General features: G+C 54.5%; 2 protein-coding genes across 2 annotated transcripts; one reads left to right on the forward strand and one right to left on the reverse strand.

The window, feature by feature from the left end:
* Nucleotides 1–179: 179 nt before the first annotated feature.
* On the reverse strand, nucleotides 180–6,371 carry GGS23DRAFT_116745 (glycosyltransferase family 2 protein). Its single transcript, XM_051511043.1, has 3 exons — nucleotides 5,526–6,371; nucleotides 1,814–5,473; nucleotides 180–1,747 (listed from the first exon to the last, which is right to left on the reverse strand). The coding sequence occupies exons 1-3, from the start codon at nucleotides 5,831–5,833 to the stop codon at nucleotides 385–387; spliced, it is 5,331 nt and encodes a 1,776-aa protein (XP_051370586.1). The 5' UTR covers nucleotides 5,834–6,371; the 3' UTR covers nucleotides 180–384.
* A 4,185-nt stretch (nucleotides 6,372–10,556) lies between these two features.
* Nucleotides 10,557–17,280, forward strand: GGS23DRAFT_573607 (glycosyltransferase family 2 protein). Its single transcript, XM_051516691.1, has 3 exons — nucleotides 10,557–11,375; nucleotides 11,448–16,690; nucleotides 16,746–17,280. Exons 1-3 carry the CDS (start codon nucleotides 11,068–11,070, stop codon nucleotides 16,775–16,777), a joined length of 5,583 nt encoding a protein of 1,860 aa, XP_051370587.1. The 5' UTR covers nucleotides 10,557–11,067; the 3' UTR covers nucleotides 16,778–17,280.
* The last annotated feature ends 685 nt before the right edge of the window (nucleotides 17,281–17,965 follow it).

Raw genomic sequence — 17,965 nt, forward strand, 5'->3', positions numbered from 1 at the left:
TCGTAGCCACCGAGAAAGGACCACCCGTTTCCTACGTTTAGAGCGCGCCGAGGAGGATGAAACGGAGCAAGATTGAATTTATGTTCTTTTCTGCAGATTGACGACGACGACGATATACCTATCTCTAGAAACCCGTTTGGCCCTTAAACCTTCCCCCCCACCCCGAAGAAAAAAGCCCCGTCCGGCAGTCATTATCGGACAACATGATGTAGATAGGTAAGATAAGATTTCTTCCGCCTTCGCACGCTATATATACATCCCGGTTTTCCAATTAGTCGGGACTTCGTCCCTGTTCGTTTTCCCTTTCTTCCCCGCTTCTCTCATATTGTTCTTCATGTTACGGTAGGTATCGGGAGAGATATAGAAAGACATCCCGGCAAGGCACTACATATTAGCCAATTCGTTATCGATCTGGCGGTCGAGGAACGCCCGCCGCTCGCCCGTCAGCTCCGTCTGTAACCTTTGCTCGACAAGGGCCCGGACTTGCTTCTTCGTCACCGTGTCGAGGTCCACCTCGCGAAGCACGGCTTGGATAACGTCGATGATCATGCTGTCGTCTGGTCCCATGTGGCCCCGCTGGAAGTCGAACGATGCTGTGGGCTGATGGCCCTGGCCGAACGGCGGCCGGGGTCCGCCGGCATAGCCGAGCGTCGCGTTGGAGATCCGGTTCATTTCGAGTGGCGAATTGTTCGAAACCGCCCGAAGGTTGGTCATGCTAGGCCTGTGTGCGGGGAGGTCCTGGTAAGGCGTTTGCATGCGCTGGATGTCGCCGAACGAAGCAGTAGATTGACGGTTCATCGGGTTGTCGGTATATGGGTGCGTGGATTGGCGCAGCATGTTCTGGAAGGGAGCGGGCGAATGGGGTGGCATGTATCCCCCGCGGCCCTGAAGACCGGTTAGAACCGACGGCTGTCGGACTGATGAGTAGACCGATTTCATGTCATCCATCTCGTATGTGTCATCGTATGCCTCGTGTCCCTTCTCGCTGTGGAGGCCACGGCGACCGGGCAGATTGTTCAGCGCAGCGTAATCATCCCAGCGTTGCAGAGGAATCGATCGTGGATCAAAGCCTTCGTCATCCACCGCAACCACTTGCTTTTTGCCCTTCTCACCGATGACGATGCGCGTGTTACCCCAGCTAAAGTTGTCTTGGTTCCAGAAGGAGTAGACTGGCAGGATAAATGAGTAAATGGGTAGGGCAAGGATGTAGATGATCATCCACCCGATATGTTGCCATTTTCGCTTGAGGATGAAGATCAGGGCCTGCAGACCGTACACTGCCGCGATCATGACGAGGGTGATAGTGGGAAATGGGCCCGTGTGGGTTGCCAAGCGGTAGATGAGCCAGCCCAGATAGACGCAGGTGGACGGGAGGATGATCGTTCCAGTAAGGTCGATGAAGACGACGAAACGCATCGAGAAACAACAGAAGCCGCACATGTCTTTGAGCATCATCAATTCGACTAGGTTGTGAATCGTCGAGTTGATCCATCTACGCCGCTGAGAGAGCAAGACACTCCACTTCTCAGGGGCGGCAGTTTGACAGTACGCGTCGGGGATGAATTTATAAGACATGTACGGGAAATGCTTCGTCATGAGCGTCGTAAGGTATCGATCCTCGCCGAGAGACAACAGGTTCTTCTTGTGGAGAGTGTCCACGTTGCAAATACTGTAGTCCCTGATGACGCCGTCTGAAATAATCAAAGGCTTGCCCCTGTCCGCGGTGCGCAGACGGTACATCGAGAAACTAGATAGAGGGTTAGCCACACAGGTAATGAAGATTTACGTGGGAAAGGAATAATCGAACACGTACCATCCGGGAAGACAAGTAACACTGCCGAAAAGCGACTCGAAAGCCTTGGCCAAATGGTGGGAAATGAAGTACTCGTAGACCTGAATCATACTCCACCAGGACCTTTCTTCGTTTTGCAGCCCGGTTTCACCACAAATACCGGCAATCTTGGAATTGTTGGCACAGGCGGCGACCAAGCGGTTGAGAGAATCCTCACGGACGCAAGTATCGGCATCGACCATCAGAAGATACTCGTACAACTCAGGGTCGACACCGATAATGTTGTTGATCTGATGGAACATTTCAAGCTCGAGAGGATTCATCGGAGCACGGTGGTGGACACGGTTGAGGAAGCTCATCAATAAAATTTGGGAGTCACGCTTGCCACGGTTTCCAGGCTTCGATTTGCTCTGCTCCGACTCCTTGCCCACCTTGACAACAACGAGGTAAGGAACAACGTTACCCTCGTACTCGTAAAGGCCGGAGTAGACTTTGCCATAGTTGAGCTGTTCGCTGCCGGTACCGACGGACTTGAAAGGCAAGGCGGGAGGATCGACTTTTGGATCAACCCCGAGGATGTCCAGGACAATCTTGGGGGTAGGACGGTCATTGCCTTCACCAACGATGACACCATCGCAGATGACGCAAATAAGCTTCCTCTTGTTATCGTATTGCAGCGCCGTGAGGGAATCGAGGGCGCTCCTTAACGAATCTTCTCCTTCGGTATACGCCGGGACCTGGCAGATGACGAACTTGTCCTGCGGCGCTGGACGGCGTTTGGAGCCAAACTGCAGAGCAGACAGAAACTTGATCAAGATCACCAAACAGATGATGATGGCGAAGGCGAGGAGGATGTAATTGTTGGCTTGACATCTGGGCGTGTAGCGGAAGTCGGGTATGCCCACGTAAAAGGTCTCCTTGATACAATTGATGCTGTTCATCTTCCGAGCGAAGGCCGTTTGGTTTGTTTTCACGTTTTCAATCTGTTCGTTCCAGAGCTCGGTAACGTCCTGTCCCGGGTTGTCCTTGACGGAGTCGACCAGCTTTGTGTCCAAGAAATTGTACTGGTCCAGGTTCTTGTAAAATTCGACAGTGACAAAATAATTGGTAAGGTCGTATATCCTATCCTCGTAGATGACCCACATGTGGTTATTATTCTTGCCGTCATCTTTCACGCTTTGGAGGTCCCAGACTAGATCACCATGGTAGAACTCCTTGATCTTGGGTTGAAATACGTCACGGTACCAGGTATCGGACCTCAACTTCGACGTGGGGTCAGGCTGGAAGTATCCGGACGTATGCGCACCCTGCGGGAGCAAGAGCGTATTGTTCAGTGATAGTCGGTAGGTTTCGGTAACACCCAGGCCTGGGCAAGTGAGAGGAAGGGGAGCTACGAAGTAGTCATCCAGATTCAGACCGGCGAACTGCTGCATGAGGTCATTGGTTGTCGCGATGTTCGTGTCACTATGCTGCCGTCTCCAGAAGTTTGATATGTCGTAGACTCTGCCGTGGATGCTAACCCAGAAGTCATCACCGCCTTGATGATTGACGACTTCGTCCTGCGACCATGCCTTGTCGAAATTAGGGCAGATAAGCTGTCCGAAAGCGATGATCCAAAAAACAATCATGGCATTCAGGAGGAAGATGAGGAAGACCAGAACAAACTTCTCTCTCCAGGCCATCCGAACATCCGGTCGTTTCATACGCCCGACGTGCGTGAGCAAAAAGGAGGGTATCCAAAAGGTCAATGCCCAAACAAAGCCGACCCAGACACGGCGAGTCAAGGTCGTATCGGTCGTCTCAACATGCTTCCCCTTCGCGTCAGCAGGGTCGAGCTGGTTTATGAAATCGCCCTCCGGAGTATAGAAGAGCTGGTCTTGATGTTGATCGCCTTTGGTCCCTAGACCGTAGTCACCGTTACCGGCACGCATCGCCGATGGAGCTACCGAGGGCGCCCTCATCTGACTCTGCGCAAAAGTCAACTGGCTTTGGTTGCGTTGGTGATTTAGAAGCTGGTCTCGACTGCTATTGGAGACATGGTCGGGGATATGTTGAGGGAAAAATCCGCTATTGTTGTTCGGGTATCCGGAATCGAAACCAGGATTTCCGAGCATGCCGCCCATCGCTGGCATGTTTTCCTGCTGAGGCCGCAGATCGAGCATGGTCTCAGCTTCCCACCAGGAGGTTTCCCGCATCCAAACGCGCTCCTTGCCGAGAACGACCTCGCCGTTGCTCCACCCCCTCTCTAGGATCCAGGTTTCGATTCCTTCTCGACCTTCTCGGCAACCTAGGGGAGCAAAACGCTGACAAAATTCATCCATGTCGTAGTCCGCCGTAAAGTCAAGGTTCTTATTACGACGGTTAGCCCACTCAGGCAGCCTCCACGCGCGGAGTTGGCGTGATACAGTGCCGGCCGACCAGGCAGAGGTAATGGAGGGTAAAGCCGCCAGGCTGGCTGGCGTCTCATCCGTGGGGTGGAGAGATAGGTGATACCATACACGACTGGCGCCGAGGACGGCTGGGAGGTCTAATCGCGCGTTCTGGCCAAGGTTGATGCCCTGGCCCTCAACAGGGAAAAGCAGCTTCTTTAAGTAGCCGTCTTCTTCACCGGCGAAGCCCACCTTCTCGAGGACCAACTCCCTCTTCTCGATCTCACGTTGTCGTTCTCGCGCCACCGGGCTATTTGTAATGCCTAAATCCGGGGCGACCTCGGCGACGCTGTTTTCCATCTCGCGGAGAACGGAGCTTCCCACCGCCACCACGTCCACGCCGTCTTCTTTCATTTCGGCGTTGATTCCTAGGCTATCGTCGAAAATGCCACGCAGGGCGATGGCTTTGCCAAGGTTGGGATCCGGCACCTCAACGACAGTGATGCAGACAGTGTCGCCATGGTCCTCGGCAGACGTTGGCGTCCTGAAGCCATCGAGAGACTCCTCCCCGTCTCGAATCCGAGACATTTGGAGAGCAATGGCTTCGTTTGCCTTCGTAACTACCCAATCGACGAGAGCTTCGTACAATCCTCCCACCAGGGTTCGTCTATCATCCGTCGAACATTGCCTCGAGAGGACCTCGGGATCGATGCCGAGTAACCCACTTACATCTTCGCAGACTTCGTCGAGAACATCCTCATCAACATTATAGTCCAGGGTATTTCCCAGCTTGAGGAGCCCAGCAAGGGTAGATATGAAGTTTCGGTGGGCCGAACCCTTGATGCCAATTTCTTTAAGTGCCGTTCGGAAATCATCCGCGGCAGCAGCATCATCGGCCGTCGGCAGATATGACGGCGGGGTATACGTGCCGGACCGGGCCAACAGCGAGTAGCTAGCCGCAGATTTAAGACCCAGAAACTCCCGCTCAGCTGGGGTGGAGGCCGAGGTCAAGAGATAGTAGAAGACATCAAACGCACGATAGCCGGGTTCGGCGGGGACTTCGAGCAACCCCTTGACGGTATCAATACCGCCCTGCGACAAAGCTACGCTAGCGGCAGTCAAGTTCCCGGCTAGGTTGAGAGTCAGAGTTACGCCGAGGGCCGATTGTCGTGGTGTAGACGGGTTGTATGGGGTGACGCAGCGAATGAATGGTTTGATAACTTCGAGGGCAGTGGATAGAGACGACGGGAGAGAAAGCGGCAGCGACGAGAGGAAGGGGTTCAGGAGCGAAGGGGTTGAAGAATGGAGCGACCTAAATCCACTCAGTTAGATATTTGGAATTATCGTGGCTCGACGGAACATACCCCAGAACTATACAGCCATCTTCAGCTCGGCGTCTAGCATGTTCCCAGGCTCTCGCTGCTAGCGCGCCGTCGACAGTCCCTCCCGTTTTCCCATCGGGTCCTGCTTGCGTCGCCGTGAGCCAGGTGTTCACGACGAGGCTCGTCCCGGCGTCCAACCGGTAAGGCTGAGAGGATAGGTAGATGTTATGAATGCCGTTCAAGAGGGTAGTCGTCGAGACTTGAGTCGATTGTTGTCCGGCGCCACGGGGGCCTCCCATAGCCTCGGAGGCCACCGAGTACATGGACATTCGGGCTTGCGGGTTCGCCATGTTGGGCACAGCGAGACCGTGGTGTCCTTCCGGACAATCACGAAGCTCTTTACACTCCGTATGACAAAACGCCCAGGATACAGAATCGGCCCGCCAGTTTCGGGATGGGTTGGGTTCGGTCTACCAGGACGTTCCTAGCGACTCGGAAGCGTCGTCGAGCCTGTGCAATACGCCGATCGGGTTCGACGAAGGGATAACGAGCGTGCGTCGAGTACGTCCGGGGCCACAGTCTCGGGCAGATTACAGGAAACAGGGCCGGTGGAGAGGGCGTCGGAAGCGAACGACGTGAATAACGACGACGTCTTATTATTTTCCCGGCACTACGACGATTACGGCCAGGCAGTGGTTATTAGAAGCGATAGACAACGGAGGCCACCAGAGCGAATGAGATGGTGACGAACGGAATTATGGTAGGTGTAGAATAAAAAATAAAAAATAAAAAAGACGGCCCAAAGGCAGCAGCGAGCTCAGGTATCCAAGATCGCGAGCCAGGAGATGCTAGCAGAGAGGTTCATAACAGACCCTCTCCCCTATAGCGATGGAGAAAGCAGGGAAATATGAGCAGATCGGGGCAGCCCGCAGAAAGAGTACAAGGCACCGTGCGAAAGACTGTGCAGACCCAGCTGTCGAGACGGGTTTAGCGCGTATCTAATTTTTCTGCCCCTGGAGCGGCTCTCGCACTACTCCTCTGGTAGTACGCGGTACCTAGGCCGTCGAAGGTGAACCCGTACTTCAGGTGTCAGCTACGCATCTAGGTGCTAAGCTTAGTGAGTGCCAGGCCTGAGTGGGCACCTACTCATAGGCTGGGAACAGGTAGGGCACACTGGCGGAGCTGTCACGGTCGTACGCGGTGGACGAGGGCATAATGCAGGCGAAACAAATACATCTCTTCGACCGCGCCCGATAGGCTACAGGTGTGTACTCTGTGTGCGTGCGTAGATGGGCACATAGGAAAGTTAAGGGACGGGTCCTGATGCCAGAACTATTGAATTGAATAGAGCTTCCTACCGATACTTAAGGTAGTGAAGTGCATTTGCGGGTAGACACGATGCACGCCTAATGTTTTCCTGGGAATATTCTCCCCAGGTTACAATGCCTAACCGAGTAGGTGGTAGGACATAAATGCGCGTCCCTTCTTTTACTAAGCAATATCCCACCCTCCCGATGCCCCCCCTTTTTCCTGCGTTTTTTTTTCTTGCTCTCGTCTGGACCCGACGGCGGCTCCCATTCTCCGATCGACCACCATCTCAAGGATCCTCTCTATTACTACCTATCAGGGCGTTTCCAGGTATCGATGACTGATCGTCGCTGTCCGCTCTAGATCAGGTAAAGACGCGCAGGGCACGGCAGGGGAAGAAGAAGAGAAAAGCGGCACCTTTTTCACTTCCCCCAGACGTTCTGTATATACAAGCCTACTGCCTGTGCAGCTTCGGGACGAATTAAGAATTGACGTGGCACATAATCGTGGCTAGATCCCATCGCAATTGAGGCACCACCGCAATTGAGGCACGGGTATCGCGTACACAACCGATGCCTCGCTGATGTAGTGGCGATGGCATGACCAATCGGCATGGGGTGATTTGTACGGTTTGACACACTGGCCAAAACTTGGGGGCCACCCCCCTACGGGCCTGCGCATCCTCGGTGCGTATGGACGTCCGAACGGATAGGGATTGAGGACGCCTAGTCCTCATGCGGGTACGAACCAGCAGAGGGATGGAGGGAAGAGACCGGGGCGGGGGTGGGAAATACGAAGCCGGTCAGATGGGGAGGAGGGGGAAGGGGACGAATGGCGACCAACGAACAAATGGAGACGAGCCGGCTCGACCAAGGTCGAATAGCCTTCTCGAACTCTTGCGGGTACCACTTTTATTGTTTATTTTTGTCTCTCAGTCTCTCTCTCTCTGCGCTCTCGCGCTCGATCTGTACGCAACGTCTCCAATGCCACACAGCCACACACACCAACTCGCCGATACGAGCACAGTCACCCTCATCCCTCGTTTTCTTCTTGTCGTGTGCGCTCGTGTGTTTCTCCCGCTTCCCCGTGTTCGAGATCGGGCTCCCCTATTCCGAGCAGGAGAGGGACGACGTGATCGACGGGTACGAGAACGAAGATGGAGTATATTGATGATACAGCAATTCGCCCCAACTAGCCCTGAGAATAACCTTAACTCCGGCACGAGAGGCTTCGTTAGAGGATTTCTTCGCCTAGGAAAATCGTATATGCATGTCCGCCGCAGAAATCTGTAGTTCTCTTTGCTAGACGCCGAGAAACTTCGGCGGACAAAACCGTGTCGGTGGCAGCGCAGTCCGTCGCGTTCTCGGTATTCTATAGTATACGTGAAACCCGTCCCACTGACGTAGGTATCTAATTAGGGCAGCGGTATATATCTACACGTAGGTACAGGGCACTTAAAGTACCGAGCCTGGAGAGTCGGCATCGTTGCTTCACGCGAAGGCGAGGGGGCAACACATCCATCCATCTCTCTAGGCCATTTCGTTTTTTTATTTACCAAGGACCTGGGTGGGCTTGGATGCAGCCACTGTCGCCAGCCAATCCTGTCTTGGGCAGTAGTGTAAGTGAACGGATCCCGCGTGCGCATACACCCATACAATGTAGTAGATGGCGTAAACGATACCTTTACTAGGTACGTCTGTCCGACGAGCAGCAGCTTACCAGGCCCGTTGTCCCCGTAAACTGTGGCGTTACTAGTTTCACCGCAGCTGACCGGGGGGCGATTCGCACGTCAACAACATCCATACCTCAGTTGTTTGTTGACATTTGTCTCACCAATGGACATCTCGCGACAGGAGAGAGACGAGAAGAGAGAGGGGGGACGAGAGGGGAGATAAGGCAGGACGGCTACCTGCTTCAAACCCGGCAAGCGATAATCATCACATGTGCCTATGAGTACACTATCCATAGGTATGTGTTGTGAGAGACCTAGGTATTCTTCAATACGACCCGCATAATGATACATTCATCCACAGTATGTGGCGTCCCTGTGTGTGCGTGTGTGCGTGTGTGCGCGCACTCTCTCAGCTTTTCCAGTTCTGCCGAGTCCTTTCCTCCTTCGGCTCGAACGATCACTAACCTCCTGTCTCGCTCCCAAAGGGCTTGGAAGCAAGTACGTGTACGGATGTCAACCACTGCCGCCATGGTAGACTTCCCCTTCAGCCTCCCCTGAAATGATGTTGTCACAACTGCTAGGATTCTGTCCCGAGTCGCCCGCTGTTACATAGTTACGTAAATCTTCAATATCGACATCTCGGCTCTCGCGATTGCTCATTCTCACCCTTCCCGCACCAACCCCTACCCTACACTAATGCCCGTACGACGTGTATACGCACATACGTAGAGATTATGTACATACCTACCCATATACATACATATCTCCTCGGAGAACGCGGGCCAGGGATGGGTCAGATAGTGTGTTGATGTATGTACGTATGTATGTATGTAGATGTCCCGATCTATGGAAGTCAGGTCTAGCTCGAGCAGGATGCTACGCATATGCTCCCGCACATGGCCGCGCGAAGTTTACGATGTCTTCCTTGCAGGAAGAGCAAAGATCACGAAGAGATCATGAAGGGTAGAGGGCAAGCGGGTCCCATCCTTGACCAGTCGAGACTAGCCGGAGGCGATGCTCGTCTTCTCGGGTCTACCATGCAGGTATCCTAGAAAATTCCGCGCGGATCGATCAACGGAGTGGGTGGTAGGCTCGTATGTGAGACCAGCTACTACGTAGCGGGCGTGTGAAGCGTCATCTCTTTCACTGTATGCACCTACCGATCTCCCCTTTCTTTTAATTATGGGGGGTTTTTTTTCTCTTATTCCTCTATTCGAAGTACGGTCTTGACCGCACGAATACGAAGCCAGCAAAACAGAAGCGATGTCAAGGCCCCTATTACTACGGTACTTGCTCCCCAATGCAAGATGGCCATACCTATGTTGGTGATGCACGTCTCCTCGATCGTATAGACCATGTGCATATATAGTATACCTATCTTCATAGACCCGCCCATTCTTATAATGCCTACTTATTTGCAAGGTAGCTAGAGAGAAAACTTGCCAAGCTGACCTCATTCCCTGTTCGGTACCTGCGGTTATGCCTTGTAGGGACGTCGTCGGCTCGCTGTGGTACATAACCTGCCTATCTGCATAGAATATATGTAGCTATAGTATATGTTTATGTACTCACTGCGTGGTATATGCAAATGACGGCGGGCGCCAGGGTTGGGACTAAGGCAAAGCGAGACCCACTCAACAGCGGGTCGTCCAGCACCTCGTCGACCGTGGACGGGGAAGGCGAGATGGGCAAGGGTAATGGGTGAACAAAACATGGAATGGCAATGCGCACTAGTCCGGATCGGAAGGGATGGGCGGGTCACAGTGCCCTGTAGCATGATGGGAACCTGCGCCTCGGGAACCCCTGCCACAAGCCCGACGGAGGCACTACGGTGGGCAGCCGTGCACCCCGAACTGCGCACTGTAGTACGGTACCGCGCTACAACCCGCCGCCTAATCCCTCAATAGCTAGGTACGTACCCAATAGACGCCGACGAATCAGTCGCTACGCACCAAGCCAGTCCAATGGATGGGCTGCCTGATATACTACCTTAATAGGTTAGACACATCGCCCACTACGCTACTGCCCACCTCCTACACGTAGCTATGTACCTACGTAGGCAGGTACCTACAATACCACGACGCATGCCGCGAGGGCATCCGACAGAAATAACCCGTCCAAGGGCGAGAGACCGCCCTGGACTCAAGTCCCCTTTCATCTGGACGGAACAACCCCCCTCCTAAAAAAAAGGGCATCGCTGGGGAGAGCTTCAAGTCACTCTTGACTTTTCTCTTTCTCCGTTTGCCTCTCCTCTCGCTGTCCGCCCTGCTTAAACTACACTCGTTATTGCATGCTCATGTACATTCGCTACGCGTAATTCTGCCCTTGCTTTCCCGAAGTGACCCGATAATCCTCGTGGTCCCTCCAGAATAAGTGAGAGGCGCGGTAGACAACGAGGAATCGAGAGGACGGCAAAAGCTAAAGGGGACGATCCTCGGCCTCGTGCCTCGTGGCATCCAGGACCCGGAAAGGTTACTACAACCCCTTCTGAATTCCGTGTTCCCTTGCTCGGGCGGCCCGCGAGCGTCAGTCGCAGACGCTGAGAGCATCGTCGGACTCCCGTCGGCCGGTTGACAGGGCGCCAGCTCTGGCCCTCGATCCAACATGGCTCTGAATCTGCCTTCGATGGGCGGCAGTGGAGGCGCTCACACGCAGCCGTCGCTGCCGTCGCTCCCCGCCCATCTCCAGTCCGATACTCACTTGACGGCACATCTTGCTAGTCGGTTCCACGTGTCTATCCCGACGGCCCGTTTGTCTTCGCATGCCCTCATCTCCCTCAACACCTACACCTCGTCGACGAAGGGTCTCGATGGAGGGAAGGAAGGCAGCGCCATGGCCGGCGCCGAGGACATGGCCGACCGGGCCTTCCTCAGATTAGGTCACCGCACAGAAAACCAGGCCATCTTGTTCCTGTAAGTCGACCCCCAGAAATTCGCAGCCCAGAGTCGCGCGAGAGAGTACGGGACTGATGCCACAATTTGCAGGGGCGAGTCCGGCTCGGGAAAGACTACCATTCGCTCCCACCTCTTGACCGCGCTCTTGAACAAGTGTTCGACGCCGCTCTCTACCAAAGTTTCTCTTGCTGCTTACGTGTTTGATACGCTCACGACGACCAAGACCGCGACGACTCCGACGGCATCCAAAGCTGGTCTCTTCTACGAACTTCAGTATGACACCGCTTCGACAACCAGTCCCGTTCTCATCGGCGGCAAACTGCTAGATCATCGTCTCGAGAGGAGTAGGATTACGGATGTGCCTACCGGCGAGCGCAATTTCCACATCCTCTACTATCTCCTCGCCGGCACTAGCGAGGCTGAGAAGGCCCATCTGGGTATCGACACGCCTAGAGACGCGACCGGCCAGAGGCGGTGGAAGTACCTCGGCCACCCCACCCAGCTCAAGGTCGGAATCAACGACGCCGAGGGATTCCAGCTCTTCAAGACGGCCCTGCGAAAATTGGAGTTTCCGAGGAGCGAGATCGCCGAGGTCTGCCAGATCCTGGCTTGTATCTTGCATATCGGCCAGCTAGAATTCGAGACCACCTCCAGCACCACTGCTACGGCCGACGACAGCGGCGGGTTCTCGCACGAAGGCGGTCAAAACATCACGGCCGCACGGAACAAGGATGTGCTGGGTATCATTGCCGCCTTCCTCGGGGTCGGCTCGCAGGAGCTGCAGACTACCATGGGATACAAGACGAAAATGATTCATCGCGAACGTGTGACGGTCATGTTGGACCCTAAGGGTGCGCGAGCCAACGCCGATGAACTGGCCAGGACTCTCTATTCTCTCCTGGTTGCCTACGTCATCGAAAACACCAACCAGAAGATCTGTGCTCCGGAGGAGTCTATCGCCAACACCATCAGCATCATCGATTTCCCCGGGTTTTCCCAGCAGTCCTCGACTGGGTCCGCCCTCGACCAGCTCCTCAACAATGCTGCTGTCGAATCTCTCTACAACTTGACCCTCCAGAACTTCTTCGACCGAACAGCTGACATGCTAGATACCGAAGAGGTCACCGTCCCCGCCACTAGTTACTTCGACAACTCCGACGCCGTCAAAGGCATGCTTAAGCCCGGGAACGGTCTACTCAGCATCTTGGACGACCAGACTCGGCGGCACCGGACCGACATGCAGTTCCTCGAGAGTTTAAGGAAGCGTTTCGAGGGCAAGAACCCAGCCATCAACGTCGGCTCGGCGACGGCTAGATTGCCGGGAAGCAACTTCTTGTCGGAGAACACGGCGGCAACCTTTTCGGTTAAACACTTCGCCGGTGAGGTCGAATACCCCATCAAAGGGCTCGTCGAGGAGAACGGGGAAGTCATCTCGAGCGACGTGATGAACCTCATCAAATCGAGCAAGAGCGAGTTTGTTGCTCGCCTCTTCGGCCAAGAAGCCCTCCAGACAGTCATGCACCCGCAAGAAAGGACCACGGTCATGCAGGCGTCCGTCAGCTCCAAGCCTATGCGAGCACCTAGCGTCATGTCGAGGAAGACGACGCGAACGATGGGGTCCCGGCGACCGCGGCGGCAAGAGTCCATCGACGAATTCGGCGAGGCTACCGACCGTCGGGGAGAGAGTCGCGCAAAGGGAGACGGGGCAAAGAAATCGATCATACACTCCGAACAGGGCGCATCTGGCCAGTTCTTGTCGTCGCTGGAGAATATGAATCAGGCCATCACGGCGCCGAATACCAACACCTATTTCGTGTTCTGCCTCAAACCCAACGACAGGCGAATTGCGAACCAGTTCGACAGCAAGTGCGTCCGTACGCAAGTGCAGACATTTGGTATCGCCGAGATAAGCCAGCGGCTGAGGTCGGCCGACTTCAGCCTGTTCCTGCCGTTCGGCGAGTTCCTCGGCCTCAGCGACGCCGAGACTATCCTCGTCGGAAGCGAGCGGGAGAAGGTCCAGGCCGTCGTACAGAATAAGCAATGGCCGAGCAACGAGGTGCAGGTCGGCTCTACCGGTGTGTTCCTCAGCGAGCGGTCCTGGATGGAAATAGCCCAGTTGGGTGAAGGCGCTTCGGGATCTAACAGGTTCGCGTCCGACGCCGGCGATGGACTTAGTCCCGGCGACTTGCCGTTCGGTGCGTCGAAGGAGCGGCTGGTGGCTGGCGGTGTTCCGCAGTACAGCGATAAGCCCCGAGGCGGATACTTGGGAGACGACGCCCGATCCGAAGCCGGCGCTTCGGCCTTCGGAGGTGGTGACATGTTTAAGAACCTGGACACACGAGAACAGATGGCCGAGCGCGGAAACGAGAAGGCACTGGTTGAAGTCGAAGAGTACAAAGATAGTCCCAGCCGGAAGCGGTGGATTTTCGTCGTCTACGCGCTGACCTGGTTCGTCCCCGACTTCTTGATCCGCTGGCTAGGCCGGATGCCCCGCAAGGATGTCCGCATGGCCTGGCGTGAGAAGCTCGCAATCAACATCATGATCTGGCTCAGCTGTCTCATTTCGGTGTTTTTCATCATCGTCTTCCCGATGCTCATCTGCCCGAGACAACATGTCTTCAGTGCGGAAGAACTCTCCTCCCACGACGGCAAGGACGGCAATGACGCGTACGCCTCGATTCGTGGCCAGGTCATCGATATTGGCTCATATGCCCCCGTTCACTACCCGCGCTCCGTGTCCATCAAGACGTTGACGCAGTACGCTGGTATGGACATCACATCTCTCTTCCCCATCCAGGTCTCGGCTCTATGTCGGGGCAAAGACGGAACGGTTAACCCCGCCGTCACGTTGGACTACAAGTCGACGAACATCACCGGTTCGGCCAACGTCATCAACAGCCAGGATCTCAATGCGCACTATCACGACTTCCGTTCCTTCACGTCTCTACCCCAACCATTCTGGTTTTACGAGAAGATGCAGGAACTGAAACCCTTCAAGAAAGGTACCATCGGGTACTCGGCGGAGTATGTGGCCACGCTTGGGAGTAAGCAGAACACGATCGCTATTCTCAATGAACGCGTATACGACTTGACCAAGTACCTCGTCGGCGGTCGACACGTGGTGGTGAAGGAGGGCGAAGAGCTCCCCACCGACCCCACCATTGTCGACTTCATGGACGAGCTCGTCGTGGATCTCTTCCAGCAGAAGGCCGGCTCTGACATAACGCAGCTCTGGTACGCCCTTGACATCGACGCCGGCATGCGCGAGCGCATGCAGTTGTGTCTCGACAACCTGTTCTACATCGGTGATCTCGATACCCGAAATTCGACGAAATGCCAGTTCTCGCAGTATCTCATTCTCGCCGTGTCCATCTTGCTCTGCTCCATCATCGGGTTCAAGTTTTTGGCTGCCCTCCAATTCGGAGGGAAGAACATGCCAGAGAATTTAGATAAATTCATCATGTGCCAGATCCCCGCCTATACCGAAGACGAGGACTCGCTACGCCGGGCTATCGATTCGGCCGCCCGCATGCGGTACGACGACAAGCGCAAGTTGCTCGTCATTATCTGTGACGGCATGATTATCGGCCAGGGCAACGATAGACCCACGCCTCGCATCGTGCTCGATATTCTCGGCGTATCCGAGACGGTAGACCCGGAACCTCTGAGCTTCGAATCCCTCGGTGAAGGTCTCAAGCAACACAACATGGGTAAGGTCTACTCTGGTCTCTACGAAGTTCAAGGTCACATCGTTCCCTTCCTGGTCGTTGTCAAGGTCGGCAAACCCTCGGAGGTCTCTCGTCCCGGAAACCGCGGCAAGCGAGATTCCCAGATGGTCATGATGCGTTTCCTTAACCGGGTTCACTATAACATACCCATGAGCCCGCTGGAGCTAGAGATGTATCACCAGATTCGGAACATTATCGGAGTGAACCCTACGTTCTACGAGTTCATGCTCCAGATCGACGCCGATACGGTGGTTGCACCCGATTCGGCTACACGCATGGTTTCCTCCTTCCTGGACGACACGCGACTCATCGCCGTCTGCGGTGAAACCGCCCTCACCAACGCCAAGGCCTCGTTCATCACGATGATCCAGGTGTATGAGTACTACATCTCGCATAACTTGGTCAAAGCCTTCGAAAGCTTGTTCGGCAGCGTCACCTGTTTGCCCGGTTGTTTCTCCATGTATCGTATTCGCGCTGCCGAAACTGGTAAGCCCCTCTTCGTCAGCCGCGAAGTCGTCGACAGCTATGCGACAATCCGTGTCGATACCCTGCATATGAAGAATCTGCTTCACCTCGGTGAAGATCGCTATCTCACGACCCTCCTCCTCAAGTATCACTCCAGCTACAAGACCAAGTACATCTTCAGCGCCCACGCGTGGACCATCGCTCCGGACTCCTGGCAGGTGTTCCTTTCGCAGCGTCGCCGCTGGATCAACTCGACAGTACACAACTTGGTGGAGCTCATGCCTATGGCCCAACTGTGCGGTTTCTGCTGCTTCAGCATGCGGTTCGTCGTATTTGTTGACCTGCTGTCGACGGTCGTCCAACCCGTGGTTATAGCGTACATCATCTACCTAATCGTACTGGTCACGACGCAGACGAGCGTCATACCCGTGACGGCCTTCATCATGCTTGGTGCCATCTACGGTCTCCAGGCTATCATTTTCATCCTGCGCCGCAAGTGGGAGATGATCGGCTGGATGATCATGTACGTGTTGGCCATCCCCGTATTTTCGTTTGGTCTTCCTCTGTATGCTTTCTGGCACATGGACGACTTCAACTGGGGTAACACCCGTGTGGTTGCTGGTGAGCAGGGCAAGAAGATCGTCATCACGGACGAGGGTAAATTCGACCCCGCCTCGATCCCGCGCAAGAAGTGGGAGGAATACCAAGCCGAGCTGTGGGATGCTCAGACCTCCCGGGACGACTCCCGTTCCGAAGTGAGCGGGTTCAGCTATGCCACCAAGCAGGGTATGAACATCGGCATGGGCGAGTACGGCTACGCGCCCTCACATCCCGGGTCTACCGTCGGAATGATCCCGCCCTACGACATCAAGAATGCCGGCCACCTGAGCCGCATGTCGTTCGCTCCCGCCGATAACCGGATGAGCCAATTTGGCGGTTCGCAGTTCTTGGGCAGCCAACCGCACGAAGTTGAGATGTCCAATCTTGCAGGCATGCCAAGTGACGATGCCCTGCTGGCCGAGATCCGCGAGATTCTCCGGACAGCCGATCTGATGACCGTTACCAAGAAGGGCATCAAGCAGGAGCTAGAGAGACGGTTTAACGTGCCTCTCGATTCCCGACGGTTATACATCAACAGTGGTACGTATATTCGCATATTCTAACCACCCCGTATATTTGCTAACAAAGTCATCAGCAACCGAGGCGCTACTCTCCGGTCAGTTATAACGGAAACAAGGCCAAGCTGTGTCTCAAACGTCATGATCCATCCCTCCCAGTCATATTTCTGCATATATTCGGATGGTCACGTTTCCACTAGGTATATATATACATTTATATAATGTCGCATGGAGAGTATTCTAAGGGGAGATATACTCACCCAGGCCAGAAGGTTGGACAGGAAGCATTGTATAATGGAATTGAATAAAAGTAGAGGGGAGGGAGAGAGAAGAGTTATCTGGGATATCCATACGAAGCGGCGCCGACATTTTCTGACGCATACGCATAATAATGAGTGGTTAATCTTGGGTCATCTCCATAAGCCTCCATGATGCTTGTATTTAGCGGGTCCGGTCAATTTTTATGTAGGTAGGGAAGAGAAATGGAAATAGTTGCCAGTGTATTGGAAAGGCGTCATGCTCGTCTTATTGCGTGTGCTCCTTTTTTTTTCCTTTTCTTGTTTGCTGTCGCCAGGTCTAGATATATCTATACTTATCCACCTTCGGTCCTCACATCGTAAATGCGAAGCCACGTTACCTAGTCTAGGACACTTCTTCACTAGGCCCCCCCGGGGCCTAGGGTACTTGGGTTCCCTTGACGCGCACTTGATTCTGCTTCTAATACGCACGAGGGATACCTCGGCGGCGCGTATCGGGGCGCGTGTGGCTTCTGCCCTCCTATCGCTGGGGGTGTGCCAGTTCTGCCTCGCCATCCGGGGGCCATGCTTCTAGTCAGCTGGCCTCGGTAGAGAGACGAGACGAGACAAGTCGTCTGGCCAGTTACGATTCGGAGGACCCGACAAGACGCGACAGGGAGGGGGAGTGCCGACTGTGTCGTGCCCTGCGGATAGGAGAACGGGAGTTGTCGGGTCAGGATGGGTAGTTAGGCCGCGATGCCTAGTATTAAGCAATAGGAGAGCAAGGTATGGTAGGTATGGTAGAGGTATACATGTCTGCTCATCTAGTGGAAAAGGCTAAGTGAATGCTGTTGGGAACATAGGCCCCGGAGTAACTTGTCCCTGTAAAGGGAGCTTTTATCTGTTACCTAAATAGTTGTTCCCTGCAGCTGGTGTATAGCATCTACGATCAGAATCGAAACCAAGGAATGGGGTAGCCGGAGGATAGGGTAGGCAGCAACAAGAACAGCAAAGGCACATGTAATACTTACCATATAGATAGAGCTTCTTAGGAAGGTAAC

Source organism: Durotheca rogersii, assembly GCF_024521655.1.
Source record: "Durotheca rogersii strain YMJ 92031201 chromosome Unknown GGS23scaffold_15, whole genome shotgun sequence".
NCBI classification, from domain to species: domain Eukaryota; kingdom Fungi; phylum Ascomycota; class Sordariomycetes; order Xylariales; family Xylariaceae; genus Durotheca; species Durotheca rogersii.